General features: G+C 52.7%; 1 protein-coding gene across 1 annotated transcript; it reads left to right on the forward strand.

Moving 5' to 3' along the window:
- The first annotated feature begins 329 nt into the window (after positions 1-329).
- On the forward strand, positions 330-10,725 carry RCN3 (reticulocalbin 3). The gene is made up of 7 exons (XM_087826833.1): positions 330-392; positions 805-1,052; positions 2,970-3,172; positions 4,218-4,390; positions 6,487-6,547; positions 9,610-9,809; positions 10,127-10,725. The coding sequence occupies exons 1-7, from the start codon at positions 330-332 to the stop codon at positions 10,232-10,234; spliced, it is 1,056 nt and encodes a 351-aa protein (XP_087682959.1). The 3' UTR covers positions 10,235-10,725.
- The last annotated feature ends 5,349 nt before the right edge of the window (positions 10,726-16,074 follow it).

Consider the following 16,074-nt stretch of genomic DNA (forward strand, 5'->3'; position numbering starts at 1 on the left):
GGGAAGGGACGGCTCCTCCGGCCCCTGGGTTCCCTTCTTTCTTTTTAAGCTGTGCTGACAAAGGGAAAGATAAAAATAAACCTCCCATGAGCCTTTAGAGCAGCCAGGCCGTGCGCCCCGCGCCCCGAAGCCCGCCGGGAGTTGTAGTCCGCGCGGCCTCGGGGCGGGGGAGGGGAGGCGGCCCCTCGGGTTCCCTCTGCGGACGTGGCGAGGGGCGTCTCCCGCCCGCGCCTCGCCTCGGCCCCGCCCCGTGGGGTCCGGCCAAGCGCATTGGCCGGGGGGCGGGCCTCCGCGCCGCGGGAGGCGGGGCCCGGCTGGAGAGCCGCCAAATGGGACATCTTTCTGGAGCGCGCGGGGCCGAGCGTGAGAGCGCGCGGAGGCTGGATAACCGGGTAAACGGAGGCGGGGGCTGGGGGCCGCCCAGGGAGGACGGGTCAGGCCCTCTCGGGTGGAGGATGAGAGTCCAGGCTGGAGCTACTCCCGGGAGCTTGCATGGTTTCTCTCCTTTTAGCCACGACCCTTCCCCACACTTTGCGTGGGATGTGCGCCACGTCTCCTTCTTGAATCCCCCCCACTTGCAGCTCTGGGACCCCTCTGGGACTCCCTCAGGACATTCAGTCCCCAAAGCTGGTTGTACCTCTGAGAACCCAGCCCTCTCCTCCCACCTCCACCCTTCTTGAGCCCAAAACTTTGCGTCCGGCTACCGTCCCTCTCCCGTTCTAGGTCTCCCCTCCCCCCACCCTCCTGTCGGGTCTCTGTCCTTTCCCCTGTGACCCCTGACTCCTAGCTTCCGCCGCTCCTCAGGGACTGATGATGTGGCGACCATCACTTCTGCTGCTACTCTTGCTGCTCAGGCGCGGGGCCCAGGGGAAGCCCTCCCCTGAGGCCGGCCCTCATGGCCAGGAAAGGGTGCACCACCAGGCTCCCCTGAGCGAGGCTGCTCACGATGACGCCCATGGGAACTTCCAGTACGACCATGAGGCTTTCCTGGGACGAGAGGTGGCCAAGGAATTCGACCAACTCAGCCCAGAGGAAAGCCAAGCCCGTCTGGGGTAGGAGAGCGATGGGGGCCGGAAGATTCAGGGTTGTGATTTAAAACAGGGAGGTCAGGGGAGGCCTCAGTGAGGTTATATTTGGGCTATGTGGGGTGGGGGTGGGGGGGATAGCTTTCCAGGCAGAGGGGAATGTAAGTGCAAAGGCCCTGAGGCAGGAGCAGGCCTGATGTGTTTGAGGACCAGTGAGGCCCCTGTGGCTGGAACCCAATGAGCAAAGGGAGAGGGAGGTGGCGACAGAGAGGTAGCAAAGTGGTGTGCAGGGCCTTTTGGACCATAGTGAAGATTTAAGCTTTTCTCTGAATGAGGTCAGAACCATGGGAGGGCTTTAGAGGGAGAATGTGAGCTGACTTAGCTTTTAATGGAATCCCTCAAGTTGCTATTTGGGTAACAGACTAGATAGAGCAAGAAGCAGGGAGCCCAGTGAGGAAATAACTGCAGTGGTCAAAGTGGGAGACAAGAGATGATGGTGCCTAGACCAGGGTGGCGATAGCTGTGGTGGCCAGGTCTCTGGCTGGGAGATTGTTCATGGATGGGCTTGGGTGAAGGAGGGATGAGGGAGGAAAAGTGGTGAGAGGCTAACACACTTAGCATAGCACTTACTGCAATGCCAGGCACTGTTCTAAGTGCTTTACAAAGGCTAACTCATGAATTTCCCACAACCATATTCTGCTATTTAGCCCCATTTTACAGAGGGGAAACCTGAGGCACAGAGAGGTTTAGTGACCTGTCCACAGTCACAAAGCCAGTAAGAGGAGGCTGCAGAATATCTGGCTGTGGAGCCCACGCTCTTAACAACAGCTCAGAGCTCAGGGTAGGGTGTGTGTGAGTCCTGGGGACAGAGCCCTCCCTGACCAATCCCAGCAGAAACTGCCTGGCTTGGGAGGGGGGCAGCAGGGACGACTTAGATTCGACCCTGGTGACTGGATCCAGGGGCTTAGGGACAGTGACAGATAAGGCTCCTTGAGCGCTCTGTTAGCGGTTGGGCAAGGACCCAAACCCGTGGCGGTGTCGGAGTGTAGCCAAGTGAGCGAGGAGTCTACAGGCGAGACCTGAGAGCAGGGGTGTGAGGTGGGACCTACCGGGATTTGACCTGCGACGGGGGCGGGGGGGGGCGGTCGTCGGTGCACCGGCCCTGCTGGAGCACCGGGAGGGGAGCGGGGAGGCCGAACTCGTGAGGTTGCGAGTGATGGTCCCAGGTCAGTGCCTGACAGCGGGTGGAAAAAGGCAGAGGACGGTGCGTGGAGCAGGACTGGAGGGATAGGGGCCTGCGGTTGACCCGCACGTCCAGGGAGTAGGCGGAGCGGGAGGCGGGTCAGAAGTGAGGGTCCTAAACCCCGCAGAGCCACGGAGGGGGCGGGGCGTGGGGCGGGGCCTGAGCTAACGGGACTCGTGTGGCCTCGTCAGTCGTAGTTCAGAGGCAGTCTTTTTTTTTAGTGTTTTATTGCTAGAGGCAGACTTGGGACAGGAGCCCTGCGGGCACGGGGTGCAGTGTGACGCCCCTCCCGCCGCCCCCACTCCGGCTCGGACTAGCGGGACGCGGAGCGCGTGCGGGGTCGATGGGCGGGCCAGAGCGGGGGTGTGGCCCTGGACTGCGTAGGCTCCGCCCCCCTTGCGTGCGGGACCGCAGCGCCGGCCGCATGCCCGCCTTGTGTGGAATGGGCGTGGCCGCCTCTGGGTTGAAGGGGCGGAGCCCCGCGGTGGGCGCGGTCTCGGGATGGAGACGCGCCTGTCCCCCCCCCCGTCCCCCCCCCCCCCCCCGTTTGCGGGAGGCGCTGGGACCGCACTCTTTAGCCCCCCTTCGAGGTGTGCCTCAAGTGGGGGCGTGGCTCTGCCTGAGGGGCGGAGCCTGGGTGAGTTGGGGACCCCCGGGTGGGCGGGCCTGGAAACTGACCTGTGCCCCCGCCCGGCCCCCAGGCGCATAGTGGACCGCATGGACCGCGCGGGGGATGGGGACAGCTGGGTGTCGCTGGCCGAGCTCCGCTCGTGGATCGCGCACACGCAGCAACGGCACATACAGGACTCGGTGAGCGCGGCCTGGAACACGTACGACACGGACGGCGACGGGCGCGTGGGTTGGGAGGAGCTGCGCAACGCCACCTATGGCTACTACGCGCCGGGTATGCGGCGGGACCCCACCCCTGCCCCTCACAAACACCGTGACCCTGGCCTTTTTCACTCCTGATCCTGAGAACCTTTAGCCCATTAGCTGGAATCCCTGACCTTTGACCTCTGGTCCTTGACCAGGGTTTACTCACTTGTAAGACCCCATCACCCTGAAACCACCAATCTGGCTTCTCGTTCTGACATCCACAACCTCTATAACCCTGGGACAGGGGATCTTCAGATTCTTGACCAGCGACATCTACCTTCCATGCCCCTGACCTCTGACCTCTCATCCAAAGCCATTTACCATCCCCACTGACCCCCTGAGTTCCCTCCTCCCCGCCCCCACTTCCTAGCCCTGGGCCCTTCATATTCTCTCCCTCCTGTACCTTCACCCCAGCCAGTCCCTCATATATCCCCAGAGGGGCCTTTCCACACCCAGAGCTTACCTGACCTTCTGCTGCTCACAGCTCCCCCTGACTCCCTTGGACCCCCAGGAGAGCGTCCCAGCTCCTCAGCCCCACCTAGCCCACCTCTCTAGCTTCATTTTTCTGCATTTTCTGCCCTGGGCAAATGGATCTGCTATTTCCCTGAACTCACCACATTCTTCAAACCTCCATACTCCGCCACTGCTGTTCCCTCTGTTGAAAACGCCCTTCCCCTCCTCTCTGCCCAGCAACCTGAAGCAATATAACCTGCTGCATGAGAGCATGACTTGGGGGCCCAATGGCCAGTGTTAACTCAAAGTCCATCATCCCTGGATGCAAGACCTTGGGCGAGTTATTTCCTCTCTGGGAGTCAGTTTCTCCTCCACGCAGAGAATAAACAAAAGAACTCTGCTTGCATTTTGTGAGGGTTAAATGCCATGCTGGAGGTAAAGAGCTAGTATATGGTAAGCTCTTACTACAGGGTAGCACATATATGCACGTGCTGAATATGTATGATGTCTGATAATTCAGTGGAGGTCTTCCTGCCCTGCCCGGAGTTAGACCCCTTTGCCTTTCTTTGCCTGGTGTTACCTGCGTGGACGCACATCTCACTGCACTCCCTCCTTCCCAGGTGAGGAGTTTCACGACGTGGAGGACGCAGAGACCTACAAGAGGATGCTGGCCCGGGACGAGCGACGCTTCCGGGTGGCTGACCAGGATGGGGACTTGATGGCCACTCGGGAGGAGTTGACAGCCTACTTGCACCCGGAGGAGTTCCCTCACATGCGGGACATTGTGGTTGCCGTGAGTGAAGCCAGCCTTCCGGCACTTACCTGGGGAGTTCCAGTCACCTGGTCCCCTGGCACCTTCCCCAGGAAACCCAGGCCGCAAATGCCAATCAGTGGAGGGTGACATCTTCCAGTCTATCCCGACGCCCCAGCATCACCATTAGTGGAAGGATTTAGGCCCACTTCCACCAAGCCTAACTCTTCACAAATTACTTTAAAAATGTAATTATATGTATTTCTCAAATAGGTAACATAATGATGTGGTTAAATGCCCAAAAGATGCAAGAAAGGTGAACAATCTTCTTTTCTCCCGTGTCCCTACCCTGTCACCCACAGTCTTATCCCCACAGGTAACCCCTTTCTGGCGTCTCCAGTTCCAAAGCTACTTTTAGGGTCTATGGCAAGGCTGTTAGGGTCAAGGGCTCTGAGGCCAGAAGGCTTAGTTCAAATCCCAGCCCTGCTGCTTCCTGTCGGTGTGACCTGAGGCAAGTTATTTGACCTCTCTGGACTGGAGTTTCCTTATCTGTGAAACGATGGTACTGATAGTGATCCCTGTCTGCACTGTGGTTATAGGACTAGAAGAGTTCATACAGGCAGCTCTGTGAAACTGGCCTGGGGGTGTCAATACAGCTACAAGATAGGAAAGGCTGGGTCAGCAGGGATCAGAGAGGAGATCTTAACCCAGGCTTCTGAACCCCTTACACTTCCCTTCCTGCAAGGCCCAATGTCCATCTTTTAGAACAGATAATGTTGTAACACCTCTTCATTCTCTCAAGTTAAGATTATTTAACAAACCCTGATAGAACATGTCCTGTGTGCCAGGCACCCTTCTAACACATTTACCTGCATTATCTCAATTTAATTGTCCATGGCAGCCCTATGGTGGTGGCCTGTCATCTTGTTTTACAGAAAAGGATATCTAGGCACAAAGAGGCGACTTGCCCTAGATCACCCCGATGAGAAGTGGCACAGCCTGGATTTGAACCTGGACAGCTGAATCCATGGTCTCAACCAGGGGACTGCAAACTAGAACCTGTGGCCGAATCCAGCCCACAGAATATTTTTGCAAATTAAGTTTTATTGTGACACAGGCACGCCCATTTGCTTGCATATGCTACAACTGTGAAGTTGAGTCAGTTCAACAGAGACTGTACAGCAGGCAAAGCCAAAAATATTTACTACCTGGCCCTTTGTGGGAAAAGTTTGCTGAACCCTAAACTCTTCTGTCATCGCTCACATTCCTGGATAGTGAGCATAACCTCCCCACGCGCACATTTCAAAACATGACTGTTAGCCCAAACAGTGCTATACAGGAGAAGCTAAAGGAAAATTATGATAAATAACTTTCAATAAATAACAGGAATTTCAACATGTAAGTGTTGTAGAGTTACCAACAAATAAATATTATAGTGTAAGTATATCCCACACAATATTTGGGACATACTTTTATTAAAAAATTATTTATCTGAAATTGAAGTGACTCAGCATCCTGTACTCTAAGTATGTTCCAAATATTGTGTGGGACAGACTTATACTGAACAATTATTTATTGTTCATCTGAAAGTCAAATGTAATTGAGGATCCTGTATGTATCTGTCAACCCTAAAATGCTGGAGCTCAACTTTGCCAGAAGACATAGCGGAGTCTCAGGTTCCTGTGTTGCCTCACAGGGAGCGAGTTTGAACACAAAAATGAGGAACAGAAGCTGTTTGCTCAAAAAGTGAAGGAAAAAGACTAAGAGCAGCAGTTTTGAAAGTGTGTCAAATGGTCCACCAACTGAGCTGGTGTCTTTTAAAGGGAAAGAGGCTTCTGCCCTTGGAGAGTGAGGACAGGGACGTGAGAAAGTTGTTAGGGATGCAAGATGGCTCTCCTCTGAACCAACCTGTACATAGGGACAGCTGGGTTCTCTGGCCTCAGCCACTAAGTGCAGGTAAGGCCTGCATTATGATGGCACCCCAGACAGCCCCCAGATTCCCCACACACCCTGTTAGGCTGCTCCAACCTGTGGCCCTACAACCACCCCCTAGTGAGATCCCCTGAGAGAACCTCACACCCGGATCCCAGGGGTCCGGCGCCCCTCAGGAGCCAGCCCCAATGCCTCTCTCTCCCCAGGAAACCCTGGAGGACCTGGACAAGAACAAGGATGGCTACATCCAAGTGGACGAGTATATCGGTGAGTGGGACCTGAATCTCCCTGAGGACACCTGTCCCCTCCCAAGCTCGGGTGGCAGCCCAGTGCATTATCAGCCATAAGAGAGCAAAAGCAAGGGCACAGCTTGAGTTCATGCATCCACCAAACATTTATTAAGCACCTACTATGTGCCAGCACCGCCCCCCACCCCAAGCAAATCTTTATCAAACACCTACTATGGGTCAGGCCCAGGAAACATTTATCGGATACCTTCTGTATGCCAGACCAAAAAAATATTATCAAGCACCTACTGTTTGCCAGGACCAAGAAACGTTTATTGGGCATGTTCATGGTTGAGAATACAGCAGAGACTGGCACAGAGCAGGTCCCTTCCTGGGAGGGTCTGTAGTTTCTACAACATCAGGGCTCAGGGGCTATGTTTGCTTGGGATGGAAAGTCAGAGAACTTGTTTTGCACCTGCATTTACACAGCAAAGTGTAAGTGTCTCCTGTTACTTGGGATGTTGGGGAGCTTTTGTGACACCTCCAAATATCCCTGTGACCCTGCCTCTGCCCTTGCCCTCAAAAAAATTAGTTAAGGGGAAAGCTATTAAGCATGGAATTATTAAATTTTGAATACATTTTTATAGAATGTTTTTATGGAACAAACCTGCAGGCAGGACATTTTTATTTAAGCAAATTAAAAAAAAAATTATTGTCCAGCCAGTGTGGCTCAGTTGGTTGGGTGTCATCCTGTGCGCCAGGAGGCTGCGGTCTGATTCCTGGTGAGGGCACATGCCCGGGTTTCGGGCTCAGTCCCCAGTAAGGAACGTGCAGGAGGCAGCCAATTGAGGTTTCTCTTGCCTCGATGTTTCTATTTCTCCCTCTCCCTCTTTCTAAAATCAATAAAACATATATTTTTTTAAAGTTTTATTTATTAAAAAAAAATTATTGATTGATTTTAGAGAGAAGAGGAAGAAAGAGGGAAACATCTTTTTTTTTTTCCAAGGAAGAACTCGTGCATACAGTTGAATCATAACAGTAGCTGACACAGTCTGTGGTGACTGTGGTTAACATCTTGTAAATTCATTTAATCCCCACGTCAACCCTGTGGGGTGGGTATTATTACCCCACTCTGTAGATTAGGAAGCTGAGGCCCAGAGGGAAAAATACCTGACTGAGGTCACCTGCTAGTCAGGTGGAACAGGACTTGAGTCCAGGCAGGTGGATCCCAGGGTTCTGCCCTGACACCCACGCTGTGGGGTCCCTGTGGGGCTCTGGAGGCAGAGACATGGGCAGAACCCCAGGATCCACTAAAGAAATGTGATTTCCCTGTGTTGAATGGTGTGGGGAAGGGCATGAATGAGGAGTACTGAGGGGACATTGTGGGTCCTGACCCAGGAAGGGGGGCTGCCAGGGGAGATGGGAGAGGTGGGGGTGCCTTATGCATCCCGGTCCCCACCTGCCACCTCCCAGCCAAGTGACTATAAACAAGTCCCACCCTCTCTGAGCCTCAGTTTTCTCATCTATAAATGGGGGTAATAGAACACCCCCACATACGGCCACACGTAGTCAACACAAATGCCCCCCAGTGGATGAATGGCTGAACAAAAGGGGTAGATCCAGGCAATAGAATATTACTGGGCTGTAAAAAGGAAATTTTGTGCTAAGTGAAAGGCCACAATATTGTACAACTCCATTTAATGAAGTGCCCAGAATAGGAAAATTCACTGAAAAAGAAAGTAGATTAGTGGTTGCCCGGGGCTGGAGGGAGGTGGGCCAGGGAGCTACTGCTTAATGGGGAAGGGGTGTCCTTTAGGGGTGATGAGAATGTTCTGGATAGAGGTTGACTTACATCGTAAATGCACTAACTGTCACTAATGGTGAGTTTTATGTTGTGTGCTTTTTACCACAAAATGAAAACACACACATAACTCCCACCTGCCCTTGCCATTTCCTGTAAGAAATGATGACTTAGGACCATTAAAGAAAAAAAAGGAAGCTCTGTGCTCCCTGCCCAGAGCCTGCTCCGTCCTAGATGGCATCCTCAGATAGTCCGCCTGGCCTCCAGGGAGGAAGCTCTGTGCTAATTACCAGGCTTCGTGTCTGGTGTAAAAGGCTTGTCGGGTTGTAATGTCTGGGAAATACATCTGGGGACTACTTTCTCCAAGGCAGCCCCTGGGGCGAGGAGTTTTGCAAATACTTCCAAATAATTGAAACAAAAGATTTATTATTACACCTAAAAATGTAACAATAAGTTCATTGAGATCTTTAAAAAAAAAAAAAAGAGCCCTGGTCGATGTGGCTCAGTCGGTTGGCTGTGGCCCACGAAAGGGCTGCCGGTCTGATTCCAGGAAAAGGTTGACAGTTCGATTCCCAGTCAGGGCACCTGCCCGGGTTTCGGGCTCAGTCCCTGGTGAGGGGCGCACAGAAGGCAGCCGATCAATGTTTTGTTCCCACATCGATGTTTCTCCCTTTCTCTCTAAAAATCAATAAGCAATTCTTTAAAAAAAAGAAAAACAAAAGAGAGGCTCCAACAATATCTAGGGAGGTTCTATTATTGATTTGTGGAGGGAGAGGAAGGGGGGAAGAGAGAGAGAGAGAGGGAGAGAGGGAGAGAAAAACGTCGATCATGGTTGCCTGCCAACCGCACCCCCAGCCCAGGATGGGACCCTCAGCCTTTTGGTGTATGTGCTCGGGGTGATGCCCCGACCAGTGAGCCACCCGGCCAGTGCTCCAGCCAGGTTCTTAGGGTGGGGTGAGCTTTATAGTAGCTCCTCTCATCTGGCCAGAAACTCGTTTGCCCGTCCTTCCTTCACATGGAGCACCTACTATGTGCCAGGCTCTGAGCCACACAGTGCACACAGTAGTATTTCACTTGGATATCAATCAAACTGATTGATCGTTCAGTGGGTCAATGAACTGATCAATCAAGTCAATTTCACTTGTCGCATATTGATCACCTGTAAATTAGGTGTCATTAATTCCATTTAAAAAGAAGAAACAGGCTAAAGAGAGAGCAGGGGTGGCCGGGGCCTTAGGCAACGTCAGGGCTGGGATTGGATCCCGGTCTGCTCCTGAGTCGCCGCCTGTCGCCTGACCCAGCGGACCTGTACTCCCCCGAGCCCGGCGAGGAGGAGCCCGCCTGGGTGCAGACGGAGAGGGAGCAGTTCCGGGACTTCCGCGACCTGAACAAGGACGGGCGGCTGGACGCCGGCGAGGTCGGCCACTGGGTGCTGCCGCCGGCCCAGGACCAGCCGCTCGTGGAGGCCAACCACCTGCTGCAGGAGAGTGACACGGACAAGGTGCCGATGGGCGTGCGCAGGCCAGCGCGGGGAGGGTGCAGCGGGTGCGCACAAGTGACCAGGAGCTGGGCCTGGAGCTGCATGGGTCCCTGTTTGGATGGAGAAAGGGACAGAGAGAGTGGGAGAGGGACCAAGGGTTGGGGGAAACAGGACCCTGAAAGGGGGACAGAGACCCAGAGAGGGGGACAGGGATCCAGAGATGGGGACAAGAACCCAGAGAGGGGGACAGGGACCTGGAGGGCCATACTTAGGTCCGGAGAAGGGTCTCACATGCAGGGGACTGAGTTGTCCTTGCTGACCTCTGACCTTCCACCCAGGACGGGCGTCTGAGTAAGGCTGAGATCTTGGGCAACTGGAACATGTTCGTGGGCAGCCAGGCCACCAATTACGGCGAGGACCTGACACGTCACCACGATGAGCTCTGAGCCCCTGGGTGCCCACCACAGACTCGTGCCCCATGGGATGACCTGAGGAGGGGCCCCAGCGGCCAGGCCCCCCTCGCCATGTTCAGCCCTGCAGGATGCAGACGCAGCCCATGGTGTCCCCCTGCCCTGGGCTCTCCGGACCCACCTGGTCAAGTTCTCTCCCGAGACACCTCAGCCCCTCTCAGCCCTTGCCACCCCACCCCAGGGGCTCCCGCAGACCTGAAGAGTGAGGGGCCACCCACTTCTCGCTGGCAGAATCTCTCGGCCCAGTCCACGGCCCCCCCACCAAGCTCAGCCTCCACGAGCCTCCACTGACCGCACAGCTCCAAACCTGAGCCTTGAATCAGACAGGAAACACTCCATGTGGGCCTCAGCGCTGCACTTGCCCACAGGCTCTGCCCCCAGGACACCTCCTCTCTGCCAGGGAGGCAATAAAATCCAGTGCTGGGGCCTCATCCTTGTGTCTCTCTTGGGGTGATGGGAGTCTTGGGGAGGAATTGGGGGCTGTGACTGGGAGAGGAACATGCTAGGAGTTGGGGGGACTGTGCTGAAGGAGGGGACGCGGCATTTGAAGAGGGGGATCTGGATGTTGGCAGGGTTCGAGGGTGTTCCTGGGAATGAAAAATGAAACTAGCAGCCTGGACCCAGCAGCGAACAAGCCAGACAGAGATCTCGCCTTTCTTACAGCAAGTAATGGCAACACTGGCAATCAAGTGGCCAGGAAAGGCCTCGCTATTAATGGAGTGAAGGAGTGAGCCCTGGGGGAGAGCGGTCCAGGCAGAGGAAAGAGCACATGCAAAGGCCCTGAGGTAGGAGTGGGCCTGGTGTGTGTGAGGGGCAGCAAGGAGGCCGGTGTGGCTGCAGTGGAGTGAGGGAAGAGGAGAGGATGGGAGGCGAGGGCAGGGAGGGAACCAGGATCAGGCCATTGTGGTCCCAGTTTGATGGGACAAGATAGAGGCTAAGACCCAGAAATCCTGGGACAGAACTTGTCCTCAGTGAGCCTGTATGTGAACTGACTTGGGTTATAACATTCTCTCTGCTGCTGAGTTGAGGCAGGGGCTAAATGATGAGGGCATACGACATTTATTCCTCCTGCAGTCCCACGAGACCCCCTGGTTAAATTCTCTAGAGCTGAACATGCCTTAGTCTGTCCCAGTGATTCCACTCCCGGTGGCTCCAGAATGGAAATAAAAGAAAGTTACCAAAATAAGGTTTGGGGCAAATTTAATCATAATAGCCCCAAACTAGAAACAACCCACATGCTCATCCACGGAAGAGTTTAGTGCGTGGTGGGGCCTTGGCCCAAGGGAAGCCACAGCAGGAGCAGGGGTGGCCTCCAGGCCCCCCAACGGCACAGAGGAATGTCACAAACATGCTGAGCGAAAGGAGCTGGACACAGAATCGCAGGCTGCGTGATTCCATTGATAGGAAACTCAAGAACAGGCAAAACTAACCCAGGATCAGAAGTCAGGCTAGTGTTGCCTCTTGGTGAGGAGAACTGGAATGGACCTGAATTCAGTTTTGGGGACTGAGCTTAAGATGGGAACTGCATCCCTGAGGGTGTTCAGCCTGTAAAAATTCACCCAGCTGTCCACGCACGATGTGTCCACTTTTATGCATGATACACTTCAAAGTTTGCTTTCAAGAAATCCCCCTGAGCCATGGCTGGTGTGGCTTGGTTGGGGGTCGTCCCTCGCCCCTCATGGTTGCTGGTTCAATTCCCAGTCAGGGCACCTGCCCGGGTTGCAGGCTCGATCCCTGGTGGGGCTGTGTAGGCAGCTGATTGACGTTTCTCTCCCTCTCCCTTCCTCTGTCTTAAAAAAAAAAGTCCCCTGATTTTTAGGGCAGTAAAACGATTCTGTATGATGGTGGACAGATGCCATTTTACACTTGTCAAAACCCATAAAATGTACCATACAAAGTGAACCCTCAATATCTATGCAATTCAATTAATAATTATGTGTCAATATTGGCTTATCAATTATAACAAAGCACCACATTAATGCAGGATGTTAATAATGGGAAAGTGGGAGTGGGGTGAGGAGGTCTATAGGAACTCTCTGTACTGTCCACTAATATTCCTATAAACCTAAAACTGCTCTTAAAAATAAAGCCCACTAAAAGCATCATAAGCAACTAAAATAGAAAAAAAAAAAAAACTACCCCCAGGATGAAAGTGGTACAAATGAGAAACTCACCCACTGCCTTTCCTTTTTGTGTTTCAGTTCCCTTCCAGTTTCTGTCTGTTTCTGTTCACTTCCCAGTGATTTTAGTTAATTATCTTCTGTTTTATTCAGAGTTTATAACTGGTATCTATGGGAGGGTTGGAATTTGAATCCAAGCTTTTCGTTATAATAACATACTGCCCCCTGTTGGGTGGAGGGGGTTTATGAAGAAGTAGAGCAAATTTGTAGATTTTTAACATAAATACAAATAATATTCACACATAGTAACAAATTACTTTTACAGAACAACTTATGATGGAAAGCTACCCAGCACCTTATCACCCTTAGGGGTTCTACCCAGAAGTTAAAAAAATATATATTTTGCACATTTTGGTTATTTTTAAATTTTGGCAATATATTTACAGGATAACAAAATTCTAAACACAAAGATGCTATATACTAAAAAATGAAGTCTTCCTTCCATCAAGTGCACAGGTAGCCAGTATTTCTTTTCAGAAGGAATTTACACAGATTTAAGCAAATACATACCAACTGTTTTTGTTCTTTTAATAGAGATGATAGCAGAGGACTAACAATATTTTTACTTCTCTCTTTCCCTTTTCTTTCTGCAAAAAGCTTTATTGTTTCCATTTGGTCCAATGCATGGGACAGGGCTCCGGGTGGTTAAAAGCAGCCTAGACCTGGCCAGTGTGGCTCAGCTGGTTGGGCATCGCCCTGTGCACCAAAAGGTCATCGGCTCGATTTCGGGTGAGGGCAATGCCCAGGCTGTGGGCTTGATCGCCAGCAGGGGGCGTGCAGGAGATCCATGTTTCTCTCTTCCTCTCTGTCTAAAAATCAATAAAAACGTATTTTGTTTTTTAAAAAAAAGGATGCCTAATGGTTCCAGGGAGAGACTCAGGTAAAAGCCGGACACCAGGGGAATGCAGAGGGGCCCCTCAAAGGCCTCTGGGCTCCAATGCTCCTAGTCGTGCTTGAGGGTGAGCCTTTCAAAGGGATGCTCGCCCAGCCCAGCCTGCGGCGGTGGCCAGGTGTCGCCCATCTTCTCGATGCGCTTCGCCTCTTCACCCAGGAAGTGGTTCTCAGGAAGTCACAGAGCTGAGTGGCGGTGTGGGCAGAGCCCCAGGCCTGCAGATCCAAAAGGGCCTGGTCCAGGCTCTTCTCTAAGGCCATGGTGGCTTCCACGGTGTCCTGAGTTCCACCCCCCTTGTCTTTTTTTAAATTTTTAATCCTTACCAGAGGACTTTTTTTCCATTGCTTTCCAGAGAAAGAGAGAGATCGAGAAGGAGAAACACGTATCGACTGGTTGCCTCCCAAATGTACCTGCAACCGAGGTTGGCTAGAGTCGAACCCAGGACCCTTCAGTCCATGGGCCGATACTCTAACCACTGAGCCGAAACTGCTAGGCCACCCCACTCATCTTGAGGAGGCTTCAGCATGTCCTGGAAGAGAGTATGGCCACAACGCTGCTTTTGCATCTTTAAGAAATACCCTGGCCCTCAGGCTCCTCGGCCAGCCCCCCGAAGAAGTGGCCAATGCCCTCCCGAGCCACGTCGCTATGGTGGAAACGAGCCCAGAGAGGTGAGTGCAGGAGGCCGCAGGTGCAGGTGGGCCGGGGGCCTCCACCTCGCTGGCTGCTTCTGGTGAGTTTGGGAGCTCAGGGTTGTTCGACAATAAATTAAGGTAAAAGGTGGCTGGTGGCTGGTGTCGGAGGCTGAGGGGTTTCCCAGGGCGGTCACTGCAAATGAGCTTGTGAGCTTGGGGGGCGGGGAGGCTGGAAGAAGCGGCGTCCCCGGCTCTGGGTCTGTCCCGTCCAAACACTGTTGAAGCAAGAGGCAGATCCGGGACCGCCAAGGGCACTGCCTCTCTTGTTTTTCTAAACAATATTTTTTGAGTCAGGATCCTCTGATTTTAAATTTACTTGTTTTTTTATTCGGTAATTAAGAATGCATTTTGAAGGCTATTTCAATTCAGTCCGTAAAGAATGTCTTCGCCCTGGCCGGTGGCTCAGTTGGTGGGAGCGTTGTCCCGTCCGCCAAAAGGTTTCGGGTTTGACTCCCAGTCAGGGCGCGTACCTACACGGGGTTTCGGGTTTGATCCCTGGTTGGGGAGTGGCCGGGAGGCAACCGATCGATGTTTTTCTCTCACATAGATGTTTCTTTCTTTCTCTCTCTCTCCCTTCCTTTCTCAGAGATCATAGTGACCTAGATTACACTTTTTTTAAAAAATATATCTTTACTGATTTCAGAGAGAGGAAGGGAGAGGGAGAGAGAGATAGAATCATCAATGATGAGAGAGTCATTGATCAGCTGCCTCCTGCACATCCCCGACTGGGGATCAAGCCTGCAAACCCACAACCTGGGCATGTGCCCTGACTTGGAATCGAACCGTGATCTCTTGGATCCTAGGTCAATGCTCAACCGCTGAGCCACGCCTGGCAGGGCCTAGATCACACTTTTAAAGAAAATAAAAAGAATGTCTTCATTTCCTTTGTCTTTTTTCTTTTTAACAGCTGAATAATACTCCCCTAGATAATTTAACCAGTTCTCTACTGACTGACCTTTAGGTTGTTTCTAGTCTTTTATAAATGACACTGCATGCAAGGAGCCAGCACATGTCATGTAACCACCACAATCAAGGTGCAGAACAGTTCCATCACCACCCTCCCCCGCGGATTCTCATGCCAACCCCCGTCTTTGTAGTCAACTCTTCCCCCTCCCATGGCAACAAAGGATTTGTTCTCTGTCTATATGGTTGTCATTTTCCCAGAATAAACCTCCCCATTTAAAAATCTTAACAAACAATTGCAAGTGCCTTGAAGCTTTGCCAGTGGGCACGCTGAGGCTGGAGCTAACCGCAGGCGCGCGCCCAGGATGAGCCCCAGCATGCCCGCTTCCTGCTCTAAGCTGCAGACCGTGTCTAGGAAGCCTCTGCTGAGAAAAGACAAGGTTTGTTTCCACTTCCTGCCTCTCTTCTCCTAGGGTACTACTCTTGCTTTCTTTTCTTTTTATTTTTTTAAAAGATTTTTAAATTGATTTTTAGAGAGAGAGGGAGAAGGAGAGAAAAACATCGATGTCATAGTGAAACATCAGTCGGCTGCCTCCTTTACGCCACCTACCAGGGATGGAGCCAACAACCAGGCCGTGTGCCCTGACCGGGAATCAAACTGACAACCCTTTGGTGCATGGGGACAACGCCCAACCAGCTGAGCCACACCGGCCGGGGCTGCTTTCTTTTCTTGTTACCTTTGAAACCTTAAAGGAAACCTATTTCTTGGAGTAAAGACCTTGACACACACCCCACCGCCTTCCCGCAAAGGGCCTGGCCTGTGAATAGAAGAGGTGAACTTCAGTTCTTTGTGGAAATAAAGGTGCAATCTTAGTTGTTTGGAGTGTAGGCGGTAGTCTATACCACACAGGAACAAGATTAGATTCCTTGAGGATCTGGGAGAAAAAGCTGGAAGGACTCAGGGGTGGTTGAGGGTGCTTGGTGAAGATGATGATTGAGGGTGTTTAGGGGAGGATTTGAGTGGACTGGGTATAAAGGTGGAGAGGTCTGTGGGGTGAAACTGTGGGAATACCTGGGGGAGGGAGGGACCAAGCCTAGGGTGGGGTGTCTCTGGAGGTGGCAGACCTCTGGGTGAACTTGGCTTTTGCT

Source organism: Miniopterus natalensis, chromosome 18 (assembly GCF_054644295.1).
Source record: "Miniopterus natalensis isolate mMinNat1 chromosome 18, mMinNat1.hap1, whole genome shotgun sequence".
NCBI lineage: Eukaryota > Metazoa > Chordata > Mammalia > Chiroptera > Miniopteridae > Miniopterus > Miniopterus natalensis.